Genomic DNA, 22,275 nt, shown 5'->3' on the forward strand with positions numbered 1-22,275 from the left:
GCAAATGTGTTGAGTGTCCAGTGGCTTAAGGAATATATCTTATTTCACTTTAATAATTGAATAAATGTACGTAATTAATACCAGGTGTAAATCAACATGTAGTTGCTCAGATACTAGCCTGCATATTCTTATAGTTACATGCATATAAACCTCTTTACTATCTAATATCAAATTTAGAAATTGTCTGCTATCTGCATGTATAAAGTATTATTTATGTAGCTATTTAGACGATTTTGAGAAGTTACTGCAAAGTGTTCATCCAACAAAATCCGATCTGTAATGTTTCATGTGTAATAATAACATTATCAGTATACCTAAGTATTTCACAGTCCGTTAATCAAAGACAGTTGTAGTCATATTATATTAATTTTAGACAGGATAAGGCATTTTCATAGTAATTTGAAGCTTATGTGTTAGAAAGAAAGTAGCAATTAATACTTCTTTTCAGTTACAGCACACACTGTCTTTCATGTGATCATTTTAAAAGAAATAATAATTTTTATACAACTTTCGATTTAGTCATAAAATTGATATTTTTGATTTACTTAATTTTTGCTAATTGATTTTTTACCAGTATATTAAAATCGTACTTAGATATTTAGTTTAACTATTATGCATAAAAACAGCATCTTTGGAAAGCGCCCCGAAAAACGCCAACCAATCAAATGACTCATCAGCGGCCGTAGCAGGTGGAGCAGCAGCGGCAGGCGTCGTGGTCCTTCTATGTGTAGTTATAGGACTCCTTTTGTTTAGAAGAATGCGTTTGTGAGTATTCTGATATCCGAACCGTCATTTTTGTATCCAAAAATTCCACCCATTCTCATTTATGTTATGCATCTTTTGTAAAAGGTTTGAAAAAATTACTTGTTTATAAATGCACTGTTATTTCTGTTCTTTTTGTGTATTATTGATATTTAATCATTTTGCAAAGTAATGTTATGTCTTTGGTTAAATAAGTTTAAAGGAAATCACACAGTTTAAGTTGGTATAATGCAGAAATTTATACCGTTAAGTACCTCATCTGATCACTAGAATAGAAAAGAATCAGGAAAAGATAAAGACATCAGCGTCGATCGTAATTGAACGATAGACACACGATCTACATTATTATGTTCAATGTAAATGCCATTTTAGAGCAAAGAAGAATTCGACAAAAGAAACCCAATTTTCGCACCTTGATAAAGCCCTTGAGGAGAAAACTAAAGTTCAACGAAGAACCCGCCAACACGCACATGTCAACAGATCATATGAAGGTATTGCTTTTACTTACTTATTCTAAGGTCAAATGTCATCTTATATGCAAGAGAAATTATTGTTATTTTAAAAATTTGTATTTTCTTCCGATAAATTTCAGATGAGCAACATACAAGTATGCCTGCGACAGATGCTAGTGAATACTATAGTTTTAGTGAACAGTTTATGGGAATAAGGGTTCATGAGTTATGGGACTACATACACGCAAAAATGGAAAACAATTGTGAACAGCTGATATCAGAGTTCAAGGTATGTTAAATATCAGCTTACATGTTAGAATGACCAATTCATTTGAAAGGAGCAATTGTCTTGCCGTACGACAACTATAATATCTTATTACTTACTCAAGCTATCATCTCAAATTTTGATCTAACTTTTGAATGTTTTACATTAAGAAAAAACATATACCAAATTTATTATGTAGAACAGTCATATGAACAAAACAATGTTTATAATATAATTGGTTTAAACAACAAAAAACAACTACAATTTTGTGTTAACTTTTGATATTTTTCCTTAATTTCAAGAAGATCTTTGATTTTGTACAAATTATTTAAATGCAAGCATAAGTCTTGATACAATGTTCAATATATTTATAAACATTTTTTAACCTTGTAAAATACTGAAGAATTTTGCAATACAGTATAACCTCTATGTCTGTAGTATATTGACTTGTAATCATAATAATAAACTGTATTTATATTACAGGCTTTACCACAAGGCCTTGTTCATGCATTTGCATCTGCCGACCATATTTCCAACCGAGGCAAAAACCGATACAAAGAAATGTATGCTTGTAAGTTATACGCCTTCATAATATTATTCTCTATGAAAATATCTATCTAAAAAATTTAAGGCTCAAGAAAAAAAACTAATTTAGATAATTCAATTTAAAATGCACGTGTATGTATATGAAAGTTAGGCTTGAACAATTACGTCGTTTTAATATTGTTACAATGAAGCTCTATCTTACCGAGTCAGCACAGGTAGGGTGTTTTTTCTTGTGTGTTTATTTTTATATTTTTTTTTATCAAAATAAGATTGACGTCGTTTGTTCTGCCTTTATCCTTAATATACATGATTTTTAGATGACCATACTCGAGTCATTCTGGATCGTGAAAGTAACTCAGTTGAAGATAAACCTACAGATTATATCAATGCCTGTTACATAGATGTAAGTATTTGACTACTTTTACTTAAAAAGCCTAAATGAATTTATTTACGGATAATGTATACTTAACAAATAACAAAAACCCTACTTTAGACAATTTACGAAGTGTCGGTGCAGGAAGACTGTAAGAAGTTTATCATCATGCGAACAAGATGCGCTGTTATTTTTTATTCTTTCTGCGTTTCAACTCAGAGGAAAGAAATGTGTATATTATACATTTTATATGTATATTAGGAAATCTAACATAGCAACCTCCCCGCCTTCTCCCACGCGAAATATATAAGCATATTGATTATCTGTTAATGTCTGTACGAAAGTAAAAGGAAGATGTGAAAAACAACAAAGACGTTAAAGTATTTCATTATTAAAATCTCGTCAACACAAGCAGTAAAGCATTCACTGATAAGATTGTTTCTGTTTATTTCTTTTTTTATGTGCGTGCGTGCGCGCGCGCGGGTGTGCATATGTTTACAATACAACTTGTTTCTAACTAATGTTATTTAAATTGTATAACTTTTTATATGAATGTTACAAAGTAAAATAAATCAAAATACTAACTGAATTAAACGCAATGCCAGTTAAAATCATAGTGCGAGTAATTACAGATAAATGAGGACCTTGTCTAGCCTTTCTTGATATTGATCCTGAGGCTGGTTTTCACTTTTAATATATATACATTTAGCATAATGATATAAGCAAAATTACCGGAAAGGGTTTTGCACAAGATATATCGTTCCAATATTTTAAAGATTTGTATCGAAGGATATATGTTTGTATGAAACATTATTCTTAATTGCAGGGTTATGAGAAAGTTAAAAAGTTTGTAGCGTCACAAGGTAGTTATGTTTTTTTATTTATTTTTATTTTTATTTTAAAGAAAATGTTAGCATTTTATCCATTTTCATTTAATCGGAATATCAATGTTTTTTCTTAAATTCATGCTGATATTTCGCATTTTGCATTAGTGAACAGTATCTGTGATTTCCTGTATATTCGTAGTTGTATAAGTGAAATATTTTATGTCTGAGATAAAAAACGTAATAATATTGAAATTCAAGTACATTAAAAGAAAAAAAGCTTATTAGTGTCCTTGATATACTATTTTAGTGTTTTTAAACCAGGTCCCACCAAGAATATGGTAGACGATTTCTGGGAGATGGTTTGGCAACTTAAGTCAGATAAAATAGTTATGCTCACGAATCTGATTGAAATGGGCACGGTAAAATTGTTTTTACCAAGATTGGTCCACTTTGTAAAATAAGAAATTAAAAAAAAAATTACATTATAAATATACGTATTAATGTTTTTAAATTATGTCCACAATACTTTGTTCGTAATTACATTTATTCCATTACACTGTAGTCAATTCATCATTATAATAGTCATCATCACAATGTCTTCTTCATTCAATTGCTTTGAATCTTTGTCTTAATTATATCCATATATTGTCTTTAAAATAGAAATGTTCTTTGTTAAATAGACAAAGTGTCTGCAATACTGGCCTAAAGAAGAGGAAGGAGAAACTGAGTGTACTTTTGGAGAAATAGTTATAAAGCTACAAGAAACACAAAAGTTCCTTGACTACAACATACGTGTGTTTTTGGTCGGAAAAGTAAGATTCGTAACATAATGTCTTCCTTTATATTCACATAAAGATTTCATAATTATATGAAACAAAAGTCGTAATGATACTACAGTTTTTGTATACAAAATTAGTAACGCTCGTTAATAAAAGCAAGTACCACAATTACACCGGATACTGTTGTAATTTCAGAATGGAAAAGTGTCACGTAGAATTCGGCAATTCCATTTCAAGTCCTGGCCAGATAAAGATGTTCCTGACAGTACTTGGTGCCTTGTCAATTTTTGGAGAGTTGTTGATACGAACAATGTATCAGATGCAGGACCAATAGTCGTACACTGCAGGTAATTAAATGGAAACGTTTTTTTAAAGGAAGTCAATAATATCTTACTTAATTTTATTCATTATAAGACAAGTGCTATGACTAAGTGCATATGTTGAGCATGTTAATTGTTAAAGGTTACTAAATGTCGTGATGTCGACTTTGTTCTCAATGCTATGAACATCTTTTTTTTTTCCTCAAGTACTTTATGACTGTAGCAAATGTTTATGAATAACTAATTTCTCCAGCGCCGGCGTTGGCAGGACGGGAACATTTATAGGTCTTGACAATATGGTGAATCAAGCTCGACAGGAAGGTTGCATGAGACCGTTACAGATTGTACAGACGCTGAGATCACAACGAGTTAATATGGTCCAGACAAAGGTATATTGCATAAATATTATACCAAAATCAATATTTTATAATGCTACTCAAATGTAAGCCTACATTACGAATTAAATACATATTTGTAATTTTTGAATATGCCATCTTTGTTTTCATATTCTTTATTAATTAAAATGATAATCTTAGCAACGATAAAAATATAATATCAATTTATTAATAATTTAATATTTTTTTACTACCTATATTCTAAACTTTATTCAAAACTGTTAAATGCATGACATTAAATTACGTGTATAAAGTTCAAATTTATTTACATTTATGAACTCGATAACCTACTTAAATTTCAAGCGCAAATTACATTGTTATTGATATTAAATGGTATCTTTAATGATAAAAGATAGGTATCGCAACAGATTACATATTTACATTTCTTTTATCTTCACGTTTGAAATTTACAAAACATATTATCTTTTAAATCTTCTTTAGGAGCAATACATTTATCTACATGAAGCAGTTGCAGACGCCATGTATTTTGGTACCCACTTTATTTGGACAAAACAGTTTAGAGATGTTCTGGAATTTATGATACACAAAGACAAGGGTGACGCACGGACACGATTACAGATACAATTTGAGGTACTACTTATCTTATATTTTTATCTTGATAAAACTTGCATATTGTTGTTATGATTCATGACTTGTTTTATTTTTTAATGCTTTGATTACTTAAGAAACAATATTTTTCACTTTATTGCATTTGTTTACAATATTCACGTCTTTCATTGTTGGCATACTGCTGCTTTTGTTAATATTCTATTAACTGTAAGTTGTAAATTGTTTAAAGTCTTGCTTACTTTGTCACGAATTGATTTAATTTCTAGCATTTGTTGTTCTTTGGGATAGTCCTAGTCCCGATTTTTCTTTTCATATTTTACATATACTGATGACGTTCAAAATCTAATTTCAGCTCATTGAAAAGAGTATTGAGAACCCGGCCTCAGGCGTTGCAGATAGTCCTGAATATTCAAATGTTGAGACTCTATTATCAGAGAGTATAACCATTAATCTTTCTTCTTCACAAATATAGCATTTAATGGCAATTATGTACAAGTTTGTATGTTTCAAGTATTATGCATTTTAAATCAAATACTAAAAATAGTGAACTTAGATCATTAGATGTTGTACTGTTATCCAGGAAGTTTAACAACATTATCAGCCTCTAGTTTAAGAATTATATAAATTTGTTGCATTTTTGTCATCAAATAATATTTATACTTTTGTTTCTGTTGTTAAGGCGATGCATACAAACCAAAGATAAAGAAAGGAGGGTCAAAATTTGTTGACCAGTTGGGTGCCATGTTTATTCCTGTAAGTAAACGTTCTTTACCATCAACTTTGTCATGATAACTCGAACATAAGTTTCCGTTTGATAAGGTATACGTTGAAGTTAAAGTAAAGATCCTTTAAACGTGTTTGTGGTTTTCATTTAAATACCCTTTCCTTCTTTTTAGAATTACAAGGGAAAGAGTACATTTCTTGTGTCAATGTCACCTGATAAAGATACAATGGAAGAGTTTTGGTCTCTCGTTGACGAAATCAACATCAAGACAGTCATAATGCTTACAGAACAGTCGTCAGCATGCTATCAGGTTTAGTGTTGATGCTTTACAATAATATCAAAAATAACATTATTTAATGAGTAATTACTTGAGTTGATTAACCTTTGATAAAAATTGGTACTATGAACAAGAAAACAACCGCATTTCTTTGTAGCGATGGCCATCAACAATATTAAAACTGTCTTTTACATCTTTGAAAAGATACAGTTCTTGTTTTACATAAACAGTTATTTGAGCGATAGAAAATAAAACTTTTGGTGCATTTTTAAAATACTTTTGTGGTACATTTCCATACAGGAATATTTGTGTCACACTTAGGTACAGTATTGAATAATACGTTTTCTTACACCGCAGTCAAGCTGTGAACTAGGTTCAAGTTCAAAAGGCGGATCCCGATTTAGTGTCAACAAGATAGAAGAGAAAATAAGAAAGGGTTACACACAGAGATCATTTACTTTCAAGGAAAGTGAAAGGGAGGTAACAAATGTCTACATTTTTTACCACCAATACAAATACCAACGCACACATACAACAGTTATTGTTATTTATTTCGGTTTTATTTTGTTGGAAGTTAGCGCTGCCGTGGTATAAGATTGGGAAGTTATATCTTAAACTTCTTCCCAATATTTCCCCCTTCGAGTACATTGATACTCTGGTAAAGTATCGGCACGATGTTTATAATAGAAACGATGATATGTCTTATGCTGTTAGTTCTGACTACATTAAAATAAATGACGTAAGTAGATAACGTTCCAACTGAATGTAGTTCCACAACTTTCAGTTCTTTTTCATCGAACCTCTCAAAAAATGTAAAATGATAAAGTGTTTTCAAACTTAATCATATAATATTGCATGCTAAACTGCTCTGGTCTTTTGTAACGTCGTGATTGTATTATTGTTGGTCTTAACCCGAACTGTGCTTATATTATAAACAATCATTCAAGGTCAAAGTCTATCTTTTTTCGGCAAATATTTGAAAATGTATGTACATGTAAAAGCACTGTTGTTCTTACTGACATCTTGCAACACAGCAAGATTAAATTACATAATATGTAATATTTTGTACATTGATGTTGACCAATATTCAATACTAAAACAGTCGAATGAAAGTAGAGAAATAATATTGTTAAGAATAGTATTGCTCTCACACACCGTAAACGTTTGATATAAATAGTTTCGATCTGGACAGGAGGATGATCACTTAACAACAGTGAAGCAATTTGAATACACAGCTTGGAAAGAGGGATTACCGGCTCCAGATGACACAACCTCTTTCCTTGACATGACAGAAGCCGTGTTAAAATGGCAGCCGCATTTAACTGAGTTGCAGCCTGTACTCGTACATTGCAGGTATATAATTAGTGTTGTGCCATTGCCATTTTACATTAATATGCTACACGGCCGTTCTCAGTTAGAATTTACACCCTTAGTTTTTACTTGTCGCTACCGTCTATCCTCATTATTGCAGGTTATTTGCCTGTAAATCTATGCTGGTTTAAGGAGGTAGATGTTACCTTAAATAACACACAATAACTCGCCATTTGATCATGAATAATTGTTTAATAATATTCACCTAAAGTTACGAAAATGACAGGTTCGTGATTGTCGCCGACCAATTTATAAAAAGTGAACGTGTATTTAGATGCTTTAATTGTATTGTTTTAATTTTGTTTCATGCCGTATTATTTTGGAACAATTCACGACTATAAATTTGTAAATTAGATCTCAGTAACAATAACTCATAAAAAATGGTAAGGGGTTAGTGTTTGTCGCCGGATAGGATGAAATGTTCGTTATCCTTTTAACCATATATTTCAAGTGAAGTGTTTTTATCATTGAAACAACATTACATGTTCTTTTTTGTATTAATATCACAATATAATACTTTCATATTATCACCATGTTCATAGTGTGCATAATTTTTTTATTATTTATGTAGAATTTAATGTTGTGATGTGGTTTGGGTTAAAATTGAAAGGTTCGTTATCTGATTTTAAGGGTTTATGACTGCAATATGTACTCCCAGCACATGAAATGTTCTAAGTTGCGTAAAAATTAGTATATTATACCAAAAATGAAACATTTTGTAGCTGTATAAACACCATTATTGAATCTGAAATATGCTGAGAAAAGGTTCGTGATGAAAGGTTCGTGCGGTGATATATTTTACTCGATGCCGAATACACTATGCTTGTTTGTAAACGGCTGCGATTAACAAACATATGTACTATGAAGTCATTTGGGTTGAAACGTTTCAATTCTTTCTATAATGGTTGCTTATTATTCGCAGCGCATGTTATAAACATGATCGAAATTCCCATCAAAATCCTTTGGCAAGTGATTTTGATACTTTTCATGATTATTAGATTTCAAGAAAATTTTCTATTGCCTACTGAATCACAAACGATGTTGTTTTCAAATGAAATAAGCGAATTTATATTTTTATGTTGTTTATCAATAACATGTCAGTTTACAAACAAGGAAAGGTTCGTGACCATTAGTCACGAACCTTTCCTATGATAATTTATATGAATAAAATAATATATCTTATTCTGTAATGTATATAATATTATTTAAGAAAAATCTTGTGAGTATATCTTATTTATACAGAAAAAGAACATCAAAAGAATATCTGATTTTTACAAGACGTTACAACTGAAAAAGATTTATGTAAAAAATAAACCTCGTACTCGCCTGAAAAGCTTGTTTTATGAAAAAACAAATAAACATTACATTTGTGTGATTATAAATTCAAAATATGAAGTGAATTTAAAACAATTCTATAAAGATAAATTATTATGATGAGGGAAACACGATAAAATAAACATTTAACTCAATAAAAGGTTCGTTGTCTTGGGCCACGAACCTTTCAATTAAAAAACCCCCGTCTTTTTCAAGCTAGACGAATGTAGCTTTGGAATTACTTTTAGTGCAGACAATTATGCTAAAATCTAAACCTGAAAACATGCGGTAATTCAGTAAAATAATAAAACAAGAAGATTCGAAAAAAATATCAAGAATATATTATTACAAGCATGAAAAAAATCGTTGCTTCTTCAATGTAGTGAAAGTGTGATTAACCTTTTGAAAACTAATATTTGCGTGACATATTGCAATGTCCAGTAGGCGAAGAAAAGATATGGCTGAACCCAAGGACACACCCTAAAAGGTTATGAAGCCAAGAGAAACAAGATATTCGCGGAGGTCATTTAAATAATTGGGAGGTGACAACATTGAATTGGTCAATTCTTTGTTTGCTGCAAAAAAGCAGTTTCAGTGAATAACGAACATATCATTAGCGAAATTGACTCCAGTCCTATAATTTGATATGCTTGCGTTATATAGCTAATATTTTATACTAGCTGAATGTTTCTCTTTGTAAAAAGCTTATATGTTTATTTGTTTTAAAAGTAGAATCTAGTATTATTACCATATTGATACGTTTTCATTGGATTGAATTAGTTGTTATAGATTTCAAAAAACATTTATAAATTGTTTTACTACAGATGCCATTCCAATTTATTATCATTTTTGAGAAATGAAAAGATTACTATAGATGAATATAATTTTATTCGAATGTCTATATCCGAACTTTATATCTGAATATAAATGTATCTATATTAGCATCAAAATTTTGATTTAAATTTTGACAATGAAAGGTTCGTTATTTTATATACCGTATCTAAATTGAAAAAGTTGGTGAATTTATGATTAAAATCTTAGCACCAGCAATGTATTTGATCTGGTAAACTGTTCTACTTCTTGATACATGTTTATCTTTTAATTAAGGTGTTGTTGTTTCAATTGTTTTAGACTGATATGCTGTATTGCTATGTCTTTAGTTACTATCATTTTACATTAAATACTATTCGATGCTTTATTTTACTACAAATTGTGAACCAGTATACTATAAAGTCAAGAAAGATAATGGGTTTTATACTAAATATCATTGTCTGATGTCTATATGTATGCTTTGGGGTATTAAGTGGGCTTCTTTTTTGTTTGCGTTTATGGTTGAAAGGTTCGTTAGCTTTACATAGAACTTAAGTTTTAGCAAGGTGATCATTTACCTAATAATAAAGCATATACATCGCACACAATTGCTAGCAGTGATACTACGGTTTTTATTTATGACAAGAACTATACTAATTGCACTGGGTCGTAGCTCTTATAATAATGAGACAAATCGTAATCACAGTTAAGCAGTATATCTTGATTTGCACTTTTTGCATATGAGTTTTTAAAAAAGTATATAAGCTTAATTAGGCAAGTAATTCGTGATATCAATTGTACAATTAGAAATCTATGTATCATGTGATATTTAAAAGTAAATTCCAATAAGATATCATCAATGTAATTATAAGCAGCCCTTTTTAAAGTAAAAGGTACTTTGTCACGAACATTTCCGGCATTTTAAAAAGGTAAAATGGATACACTTTTCAAACCACCGATTTACAAAAACTACTTATATGATGTTGAAAATAATTTCAGTAGAACTTCACAGATGGTTTAAGTTTGTAAAAAGACTAACAGTTTTGCGTTTTTGCTAATCTGTATTTTTTATCAAATTTTGATAGGGGTGTAAATTCTGAGAATGGCCGTACAACGTAAGTGCCTAATCTATCAAATTCTTTCTATTTGAGGCAAATACAAGACCAAAGCACTTGTTAGGTCGATTTTATTATATAATTACTCTTATCGTAAGTATATAAACAATCAACGTTACTCCATATCACAGCCTTAAGGTTACGTGATACGGATTTTCTTTAATCAGAGTTTATTGTATTTGCGAAGATGATACAGATAGTTTATATTGAGTAAATAATATAATGCATACAGAGTTTTACAGTACAATTATTGTAGTTAACATGTATACCGAACTTTTATATACATTCAAATCGTCGTATTTTTTATACCCCTTGTCGTTCGTATTATTACATGTATTAAGTATTGTTGCCATAGGAGTAGAATAAAAAATAGATTCATTCCGCAACAAAATAAAAGTTCGTGACCCTGTGTTAACAAATATCACATATGCTTTATGTCCATTTTTGGTATTGATAGAGCATGCGGAAATCTGTCTTATAGCAGTTTTAGTTCTGCTCTATCTTTTAAACAACCTTATCGTTGTTGTTCTTTGGTCAATTATTTGTCTTATTCTGACAAAGAGCCTCATATGATGAACAGCTCCCAAACAACAAGGTTATGTCACATATTTATGCTTAATCTTTAGAACCAGCACTTTCTAGTAAAATAAGTTACTAGTATTAATTATATTGATTATATTTTAGCTAAACTATTGTTTCATTAAATTTTAAGAAACATGTGTCATACTCACAATCCATGTCATTTGTAAAGCACTGAGGTTGTTATTATGTGCATGCTCTATATCTCTCTGTTGTCACTTTTTTCTTGATACTTGTCTCATTGCTACACTCCCAGATTCACAATGTCAGACATCCTGCTTAAGTAAAATGTTACGTTTAAATGACAAAGCATTTAAACTAGCAAATAAATAATTAAACAAACCGGATGATGTTAATGATTCATTGGCCTTATATATATACATTGAGATTAAACGCTTTAATCACAATTCAGTATATGTGCTGTGCACCAATAAAATCCGGTTCGATCTTTACGCTCTTTTCTTTAAACATTCTTCCCTTTTGGTATGTACTTGTGCTTACTGTTTTATTTCCTGTACCTTTAGAGTCGTGTTAGGTATATTCGGAAAAAAACGTATCATGCATAGTTAAAATATCTATATTTTTTTGCGTATTATGAATGCTATTTCCGTTACCTATATTGACCTAGTGTTACTTAACTTGGCATGTGTGTATTAAAAATCTGCAAATACTAGAATACGGGCTTATTTTATCCCTCTTATGCGTATAAAAGGGTCACCGTCGTTCGTGTTTATGCGTTGAGTTGATCATAAATCCATGTAGGTGTAATATTATCAATATTTATAGGTTTAATTTATTGAATACGATTTGTTTTAAATTAACTTTATAATTCAGTGATGGTTGTACGAGGTCTGGTATAGTATGTGTTCTTCTGAACGAGCTTCAAAGGATGAAATATGAAGGAGGCCATGTCAACATTGTAGAGTCTGTTAAAATGATGAAGATACGACAGAGGCTTCTCATAAACAACTATGTAAGAGTATTGCTTGGTTCACTTATTGTAATTTATGAAATTATGGAATATGTACGCGATTTATCAATAGGTATTTGAATAAATTGTGAGTAGAGATGTCATTTAACAAGTGATTATTTCAACTTTATACTAAGAATTTAGAATAAATTTATCAGAGTTATATTACATTAGAAAAGATTCATTTGTTTTGGCAGAAAATATAATAGATAATGCAAATATTCTTTGTTAAAGATGTTTTGTAGTACATGTCTCAATATATATTTTTTTACAGTTTGTAATCACAGTTTCTATTCATTGCAGGAACAGTACAAGTATTGTAATGATCTAATTCTGGATCACATTAAGCGAACAGATGTTTACCAAAACCTCTAAAGTTCTGCAAAGGAGTATGACGATATAATAATTCATTTCTAACATGTGTTGTGATTTTTCTTAAACAACTGACCATACAATATAGTTTGCACGTGTTTGTGTCAATACTTGTTTTGTACCAGGGTGTAAAAATTAGTTTGAACAATATTTAATCAGAATATATCTTTTTCAAACGGTGCTGTCTAGGCATTATGATCATATTTGATCTCATTGAAATGGTGATATGGATATAACAATACCATGAGTTAAGTATGCAGCAACCAATTTATTATACCTGTTTTTGTGTAAATAGATATGACATTCAGTCACAGGTATAACGAAGTGCGCATAGTGGTAATATATTAAATTAGAAGTATAGTTATTTTCCAAAGAGTGCTTTGCTAGATATCATTTTCATGTGTGTCTAATATTACAAAACTGAATATGTGTTTACCATATGCTAAATGATTATTGAGATATTACAAAATGTATTATAATGGTATTCTTTCCTTCACGTTATTGATATTGCAAACTTTATTAAGATATTTTAAGAAATACGTGTATATTATTGATTAGATATTGAAAGACGCTGATATTTGATTAAGATATATCCCTATGAAATGTATTATACTTTATTACCTCACAACGATGACTCCCTTTCTTGTTTTTTTTTCTATTTTTTTATAAAAATGTATGAGCCAGTATTCATATAATTCTAAGCCAGCGGAAAAGCTTTATATCATATTTCCCAGCCGATATTATTATTATTAGTTAAGTTTGTCTTTATTTTAAACCAGTATTATTTTGATTTGTATCTAAAGAATATTCGATTTCTGTTAAGATACGGGTAATATATTCTGGCATTTTATTTATAATAACGAATCTGATTTATCTAAGTGTTAAGTGCCACAAATCTTGTGAGATATAAACGTCGAATGCAGCGTGTATGGCTTTTGTTATTGCTACCTTGATGACAGGAATGGGGGAAAATGGCGGGTATCTTTTTGTTCCAAATGCAATATGCGCTGTTTACTTAAGCATGGGAAAAGAACTACATGTACATTTTCTAAGATTGCTTTATTTTGCCTCAAAATATTATTATATTCTGTATGCTTACATTTTCTGTGTTGCAAATTATGTGTATGCTCTAATTATAATTATAATAATAAAAAAGAGACGTAATCCTTAAAGAACGCCCAAAACGACTAATTTGTTAATGTTGCAGGCTCGGTTTGGTTGAGCCTGTTCATGGAGGTACTGGAAAATGCAAGTACCTCTACGCCCACTAGCACCGGCCTCAGCATAATTAAAATAAATCCGCAGATTTATTCATAAAGTCGCCTTTGGCTCTTATAAGTCAATCAGATTATATGTTCGAACTATTACTTACACTGAACAAGCGACGATCAATATGAAATTGTCATTTTTGCACAATCGCCTCCTCATTTAGAGGTAAAAAGTATATAAAACCATGGTCATGTCAGGTTGCTTGAAATATCTGTTTTTGAAAAATGTTCAAACACTAAGCCATATTTCTTAGAACAAAGATTTTTACATTAAAGATACTGTATATCATAAGTAAAGTGGTAACATTACATACGTGAAAATTTATATATGTTTATAATCATGCTTCTAAAACATTTCCAAACATCCAAGAATATGTTAAATATGTACTGCAAATGTTTAAACGCATTATGTAATCATTAAAATATACGCATTCATTTTTATTGAAAGATTTGGCTTAGTCTTCATAGAAAATAAGTTTTTAATTACCTTCCTTTATTTACATGAAACATAAAATACGTAATATCTTTTTGGAACGTAAACATTGATAAATCCTCATTTGAGCATCATATTTATGATATAAAACGATAAAGAATGGGTTACAGTATCTTTAATATTGTCATGTTTTAGCACTGTTACTATATAGGGAAGACAATCTGTAAGCGGCCAAAATGCTCTGACGGTAGACCCGCGGATAGGTATTTTGAGGGTCCCGGGTTCGAGTCCCCCACAGGTTTCACAATTTTCTCACTCTGTCACAATATGAATAATTTGCAAAATGCTTGTAATTTTAAACATTTAACATGTAAATATTTATTTGTTATGTATTTTCTTTATTTTATTGCATTTTATATATATACTTAGTAACAGTTTTTCTTACACGTATGGAAAGAAGTTCAATCTCACAAGCTGTCCATGCAGTCTTTAATTGTGTCCATTAGATTGTTTGTATTTTCCTAGGTGATATATTAGATATTTTGTTTTGTAACTAACTTGTTTCTTTTTAGATCTGCTTATATTTTATGCGAAATAAATATAGTCAACGCAGCATTCTTGTTTTAAGTATACCAAATATATCAAACTGAAGTAAACTAAAGTTTGAAGTAGGAAGTTTAAAAAGGGTTGTCCATAAAAAAGAATTTAGTCGTTCAATATTTTCATTTTGCATGTTTAAACAAATTGGATGGAATATATCAAGATATTTTGACAACATCTGTTTCCCGACATGGCCACACGTCTTCTGTCAGAAATAAAAGTTGTCGATAATCATTGGCGGGTCTTATTTAATTATCTCAGCTTTATCGGTATCGTAGTCAGATTGAATATGAATGTCGAAATTAAATTTAAGATCGACTTTTAGCGATATGCATGAGATAATTTACAGTTACATGTTGAAAATCAAGTGATAACATTTTGATCGGAAAATGAAAGCGCTTGAAGAGATTGGTTAAGACATTAGCTTGAATACTGTAGACAAACTAACATCAAAAGTTATTCAGGACATTTCTATAATGTTTGTCTTGACGAAGTAAAGAAGCCCGAAGTATTGATATTTTTTGAAGAAACGGAACAAACAGAGAGAGAGTTTGCTGAAGAGTAGTACAAAAATGATGAACAAAATACCATTTTTATGTAACAGTTTAAGGTAACAATTTGACCCCGATACTGACGTTTATTTGTAAATACGAAACTATGACAGTATGAAATGTCAGCCTTTGTGCATTGATTGTTTGTTTTGGTTTTGCGTCACACCGACACAGTATTGGTCATATGGCGACGTTCAAGCTTACTGGTGGATGAAGACCCTCCGTTTGAACCCTAAGCGCTGAAGACAAAGAAATAACCAGTCGACCAAGGGCGCCCCATGGGCATTATTTAATACATGTATAGTTTATGCTACTTAAATCACTTGCTGACAATGACATTTTATGCTTTCAATCAATAACTTCAGTACGTTTTGACCTATTGTTACTTAACTTGGCATGTGTGTAGCTTACATGGAAATACTCAGGTATCTGGTATTATGTTATATTGAACTACTGAAACCAACGTTCTGTGTTGGTATGAATAACAGCATCATTATTCTTCTTTACCATATTTCATTCCTCATTCCTGTCACATCTATACATACTTAGGGATTGAAAACCTGGCTTTTGTCGCATTGCGGTTCTTCTTGTTGTGAAGTTAGCAGCCCTAACTTGTCATATACATGGTATAAAATTTATTAACAAAAGGAATGGTTTTTTATGAAGTTCTTTAAATAATTCTTTTTTCGAGTCTAACCCTACGATTAGTATATTTCAGGTTATCATTGAACGCCGCCTTTCCGTGCTGATCTTGTTTATCATTACCCTTACTATCTTTACAATACACACTTCTTAACAATGATTTTAGCATGGGTTATAATTATACACAAAATGGTTACCTCCTTGTTACTGTATGAAAGTGAAAGGTTAAAAATGGTTGAATGGTTGGGAATCGGAGTGTTTGCACCATTGAAAATTAGTCATTATCCAGGTTGAAATGGTTGCAAGGTTGTTTTGGATGTCTCCTTGATGTTATTTCAGCGCTTTTGTTTGATTAATACGTGCTCTTAAAACTTTGCCAGCATTGATTGTATTAACATTTGTATATTTGATATTTTGCCAATGAAAGTATGTAGTGGTTTAATTTAATATCACGAATCACATAAGAGCAATATGTTTGTTAATACATAGTTCTTGCTATTGATATATTTAAACACTTCTTTCCTTTTCTGTTGTATATTCAGACAATCCAAGGATAAATGTACAGAATCCTTCCAAAATTAAAAAGGCGAAATATCTATTGCCGTTTTTATTGTTTAGGTTTGCTCCCATTTTCGATCTTCATTTCATGATGACATTGTTATACTGAATTATGGTAAATAGACTTTTTTGTTGCAATGGTGAGACGATTTTGAAAGAATATAATTTCTTATCCATTCTACTTATTCCCTGACATCTTTTAAAAATAAATATGAAATCATATCTTCCAAATAAAAAAAAAATATCTTTATAACCATGTCATCGCGTTATAATACTTAGTTTGAGAATTAGTATGGCGAGTGGTTAACACGCCTACTAGTAATCTATATCTCGCTAGTCGGATGGGCGCAAAACCCGTCAGGGGCGGACCGTTGTTTCCATGTGCGAGAATCTAAACACTCATTGCTCAGTACTAGTTGGTCGAGAGTTCGTCCAAAAGCTTTTAGCTTACTACACAATCGATCTAAAAGAAATTAAATGTATAAACTAGATAGAAACATTTTGAAAGAAACAACAGGTTAAACTACGACAACGGTGCAATGTAAAAATTGGTCAGCAAAATAAATAATGGCTCAGGGCCACGAAACGACGAAACCACAATCCTGTAAAGTTTAATTGAAATTGCCTAAGTGGTAACAAGGGAGTAGTCCAGACAAATTTTAGAAATTAAAATAATTGTAGGGCCATAACTTATTATTGAAGTTTCTGAGCATTATTCCAGACACGCTTTTATGATGTATAGAAAAATCGCTAAGCAAAAATAAAAAAGTAAATTAATTGAATAAGACTTAGTATATTCGAATGTGTATCTACATCCTTTCATTGATATGCCGCCTGTAACTCTGTTTACTCCTTTGCAAGACAATATAAATATCCAAGAATTTTTATCAGGTCACGAGATGCAAGATAAATAGTATCATATCGTTTCTGGTCATAAGGAACACTGTAGTTGTCAGACGAGTTCAGTGGTCAAGAGAACATCGTCCTGGAAGCGCTATTATATACATGTATACTATACTTACATTAATTCGAACATTATGATTTCTGGCGTTGATGTCAAAGTTTGCTTTTCTTATAACTACATGTAGTAAAAGATATGCTATGAACTCTAGATTTCCTGTGACATTTTAAAAAGTAAATATTAATTGAGTACGCCCTCTTCATAAACATTACACAAAGATAAAAAACAACATATTATTACAATTACATTCTTTTCGTTGTTCGTGAATACATTATCAGCGTTGTACATGTAGTCTAGTTTATTTGGTGGCAATGCCTTGCACACGTTACCACATTTAAGGGACAGTTTTTGTTTGCAACAATTATAATCGTGAAAAACTTTTTGAAAGTTTACCTTTTAAAAACTAAATAATGATTTGTTTCAAAATAATACTACCAAAGTTTAAATTATAATAAAAACTTCAGTGTGATAATTTGATGAAATACAAATTATGTGTTCAAAATTAGTTTGCGAATTTAATTGCATTTCCTGATTAACAATAATCACTTTTTATATAGATTAATGTCAAATGCTATCTCATTAGTCTATAAAGCAACAATAAGTACATGTGTGTAATAGCATAATATAAAATGCTGAGGCAATGATATACAACGACAACTACATTTTGTATTTTGCATTATGTCCAGCCAAGAGTATATTATGCGTGAAAAGATGCAAGTGTAAAAAAGTTTTCATTTTGCTATGATTATTTTCAATTTTATAATTTATTTGAATTGACCGTAACATTCAATTTGTAAAAGAGTGGGCAGTCTTTATATATTTTAGACATATTTATTTTTTCCGAATGGCAACTTCTGCTCAATCGTCATTATAAGACAATCGTTTGATGTATATAGTCAATATAGCTCCAGTTGACAATGGAACAAATGAACATAATAAGCAACTAGCATCATATGTGTATACATGTACATATTTCTTAAAACATACCTTTGAACAAAACAATTAAAAGCATGTTTGCATTTTGATTTAAAACAGAAACAGACCAATTTGTGTTGATAACGAGGCGCTTGTGGTGTTTTCTATGAAGTCACTTCACCAGTAAATCCGGAGTCACAATTTGACAATTACAGTGTTGGTGCGACGTACACACCCACCCACTTTCGTCTAAACATCTTGGCGATTAACATATTGCTTATATCATTTTTTTGTTGTATCCATAGATTGTTCCTTATTAAAAGGAAATTAAAAACATATCGATGGCTACTACAATGTTAAACTTGCAGGGGAAGGTCATGCCTGAATGCCACTGTGGTTTATAAATATTTCAGTAACATTTTATTAAAGAAAAAAACACTGGATTTAAAATATTCCTTTACAAAATGGCATTCATGATAAAAAGCAAAATAAAAATATCATGATCTTTCACATGTTACGGAAAACTTATCTAAATTGAAAAAGGAAGTACTTCTGAGTGCAACCAAATCAATCTTACGATTTTATAAAAATACTTAATGTTTTATGCAGCTTAATATCACACGTACAATGTATTAGTATTTGTTTAGAAGATAACGGTTCACAAAAATAAATCACGGCTTGATACACTAAATTATAGGTGTAAAATATACTTCCTGAGGGGGAATATACTTTATGTTTAAGTGTTTCATAATTTGGATTTATTACTAAAAGGTGTGTATTTAAACTTTCTTATTGATAAACAAACTTTGCATTGAGAATAAAATATCAATCATAGACTTTTAACGGCCTAGCAACCGGGGAAAAGATCGGACAAACATTTTCTGCTTTACAGGAAAAATACGCAAAGAAGCCATTCAACTATTTCACAAACTCTTTTTTATTACATTTTTAAACAATCCATGAACACAAATTATTTTGATTAAATGACAGAGGACAGATAAGCATTTCGTCTTTTTCTGGTAATGATTAATTTGGTTCCAATGCATTCGTTTAAAGAGAATGGAAGTGATGTTCACGGTGAACATGACTACACTTACTATAAATTGAATTATTTTCTTCCAGCAGCGAACTCACTTGTGCAACGACTTGTTAACCGGCGCAAACAAAAACAAATAACAAGAACAAACAAACAAAACAATGACAAGACATTTTCGTATTTAATGGCAGAAAAATGTAAATTATAAATCTGAATTTGATGAAAGGCAGGGCCTTTTTTCCTTTAAACGAAAAGGAAAACCAGAACAACATATATGCTCTATATATTCATGCTAAGCAATGAAATACTTTAGTCTATTTGTAAAATAAAATACAAATCACTCACAGTTTGTATGAATCCGTTAATATGCATAAACTTTTTTTTTTGTTTCTTTTTTTTTCTTTATGACCTATTTCTCTACTAAAATACCGTAACTGTATCAAAATCGTTTTCTGTTTTTTCGCTAAATCACTTAAACTTGAATAGGTTATATTTGCACATTGTTTTTTTATTTATTTATTCATTTATTTATTTATTAGGCATGTATTAAAATAATTTTTGTTTCTTTTTATGTGTATCTTTGTTAGAAAGAATTACTTTTTCTACATTATCAGTATGATATAAAACATATTCACTCAAAGCAAATAAATATCCATGTTATATTCCTTTACACACAAAATGGCGGGCATGTCATGACTTATTCTACAAACTATCTTTCTCTTATTCTATCTCTTTGTCATTCTTGGAATTAATTTTCTTGTATTTGCAATATTATTTGTTATTATTATTTTTTATGTTTATGTTTTGGTCTATTAAACTTACACTGCTTGAATATAGTAAAACCATTGTTTCGAAAGAAAAACAAATAAACATACTTGATGTGATGAGCATAATGTCTTAAAAAAACCCACTTTTTTATTACTGGAAATGCATGTTGTTCGATCTGAGGATCTAAATATAGGAAAAGAAGTTTTTTTTGTATCAATGCATGTACAATAACTCTGCATTTGCGTAAGTATAACACATCTTGAGAGCCACACTGTAACGAAGTAATTCGATACCAAGTGAGAAATCAATTTAAATATCTTAAATAAACCAAAACATCATTGTCTGTTAATCAGTTAGTATAGTGTAACTATGCTGCAGATACTTACATGCTTATTCAGACGCTCAAGATAACTTAAATGTCAACTTTTCATATTCTAGTATTTCAAATATGAAAAGCTCGAAAGTATTGAATAAAGAAGTATTATAAGTATAAAATGTGCAATAATTTAAAAAGGTTAATGACAAGTATTCCAAATACAAAGCTGATTTCAGAGCGTATATCGCATGGTTTTGGTATAATAAACCATATAACAATTTACCGTGAATACTTTAGCTTCGTTAACTGTTTTGAAAATTAAATTTGTGAATGAATTCATTTAAAGACAATGATACACATAATCCTATATTGTATTGCAGCAGGAAATTACATAAAGAGTGTCCAAACCAAACATGACCAAATGGTATCTTCTTTTAGCTTTCGTGCAACTGCATGTTCTTTTAGGCAATGGTAAAGGTAAGCCACTCCAAACTATACCTAAACTACATATATAATTCTACTTACTATTCTAGTCATTTTTTTCTACTTATTTACAGCTGAGTAACTATACTTTAACTGATATCTTAAAAAATGATTTGATAATCATATTTGCAATATTTTGATCAAATTTCTCCTTATATATACATGTATGTATACAACACTTTAAGTCTAATTAAATTTAGGGAAAAAACTGTCATTAAAAGTCATTACAACAATAAAGTTATAATTGTGACTTGGACTTAGTATAGAGAAGATAAATCAAAATATTGAGTTATCATAATGATACAACAACAACAACAACAACAACAACAACAATAAAAATAATAATAATAGTATCAATAATAATAATAATAATAAGAAGAAGAAGAAGATTAATGATGATGATGATAATAATAATTAGTAATTAATAATAATAATTGTGCGTTGCGGTTCTAATCGGAATGTCCGTCCCAAGCATTCCTGCCCATTGGGCTGTAAGAAGGCTTTCCGATTACGCAACTACACGAGGAACGGATATGCCGATCCGAAAAGACAATACCTGCCAGATATTTTCCGTACCATATTTTAAATAGCATATTTTACAATTTTGAAACAAAGACGGACGGACATAGGTTTTTAAATGATTCTAAGGCAAAACACTTTTTATCAATGGGCTGGAATTACATTCTAAAATAGTTAAAGTTTATGCATTATTCAATTCTGTAGTGGGCAATTTCGAGATGGACGCCAGGCAGACGGAGGGACGGACAGAGAGAGATTAATAAATTATTCTTAGCATACCACAACTTAATAATACCGTGACGCACAATTTCCAGACGGGGTCGGGACTGACAGAAATACAGACGTGCTAACGAGGCGTTTTTTGTGGCTACTCCATTGTTCTCCATTGTTATTTTAAGCCACAT

At 30.5% G+C, this 22,275-nt stretch overlaps 1 protein-coding gene across 1 annotated transcript; it reads left to right on the forward strand.

Annotated features, from left to right (window-relative positions):
* Nucleotides 1-647: 647 nt before the first annotated feature.
* Nucleotides 648-13,113, forward strand: LOC132757279 (receptor-type tyrosine-protein phosphatase epsilon-like; the record flags this gene model as incomplete). The annotated part of the gene is given in 18 exon segments (XM_060748530.1): nt 648-765; nt 1,135-1,253; nt 1,355-1,503; nt 1,963-2,050; nt 2,343-2,428; nt 3,225-3,261; nt 3,547-3,644; nt 3,906-4,037; nt 4,200-4,351; nt 4,578-4,713; nt 5,161-5,310; nt 5,642-5,726; nt 5,969-6,042; nt 6,186-6,323; nt 6,648-6,770; nt 7,468-7,643; nt 12,314-12,452; nt 12,753-13,113. Coding segments are annotated over 18 exon segments (1,962 nt in total). The 3' UTR covers nt 12,825-13,113.
* Between the last annotated feature and the right edge of the window lie 9,162 nt (nt 13,114-22,275).

This window comes from Ruditapes philippinarum, unplaced genomic scaffold (assembly GCF_026571515.1).
Source record: "Ruditapes philippinarum isolate M1 unplaced genomic scaffold, ASM2657151v2 ctg5391_1_1_1_1, whole genome shotgun sequence".
Lineage (NCBI taxonomy): Eukaryota > Metazoa > Mollusca > Bivalvia > Venerida > Veneridae > Ruditapes > Ruditapes philippinarum.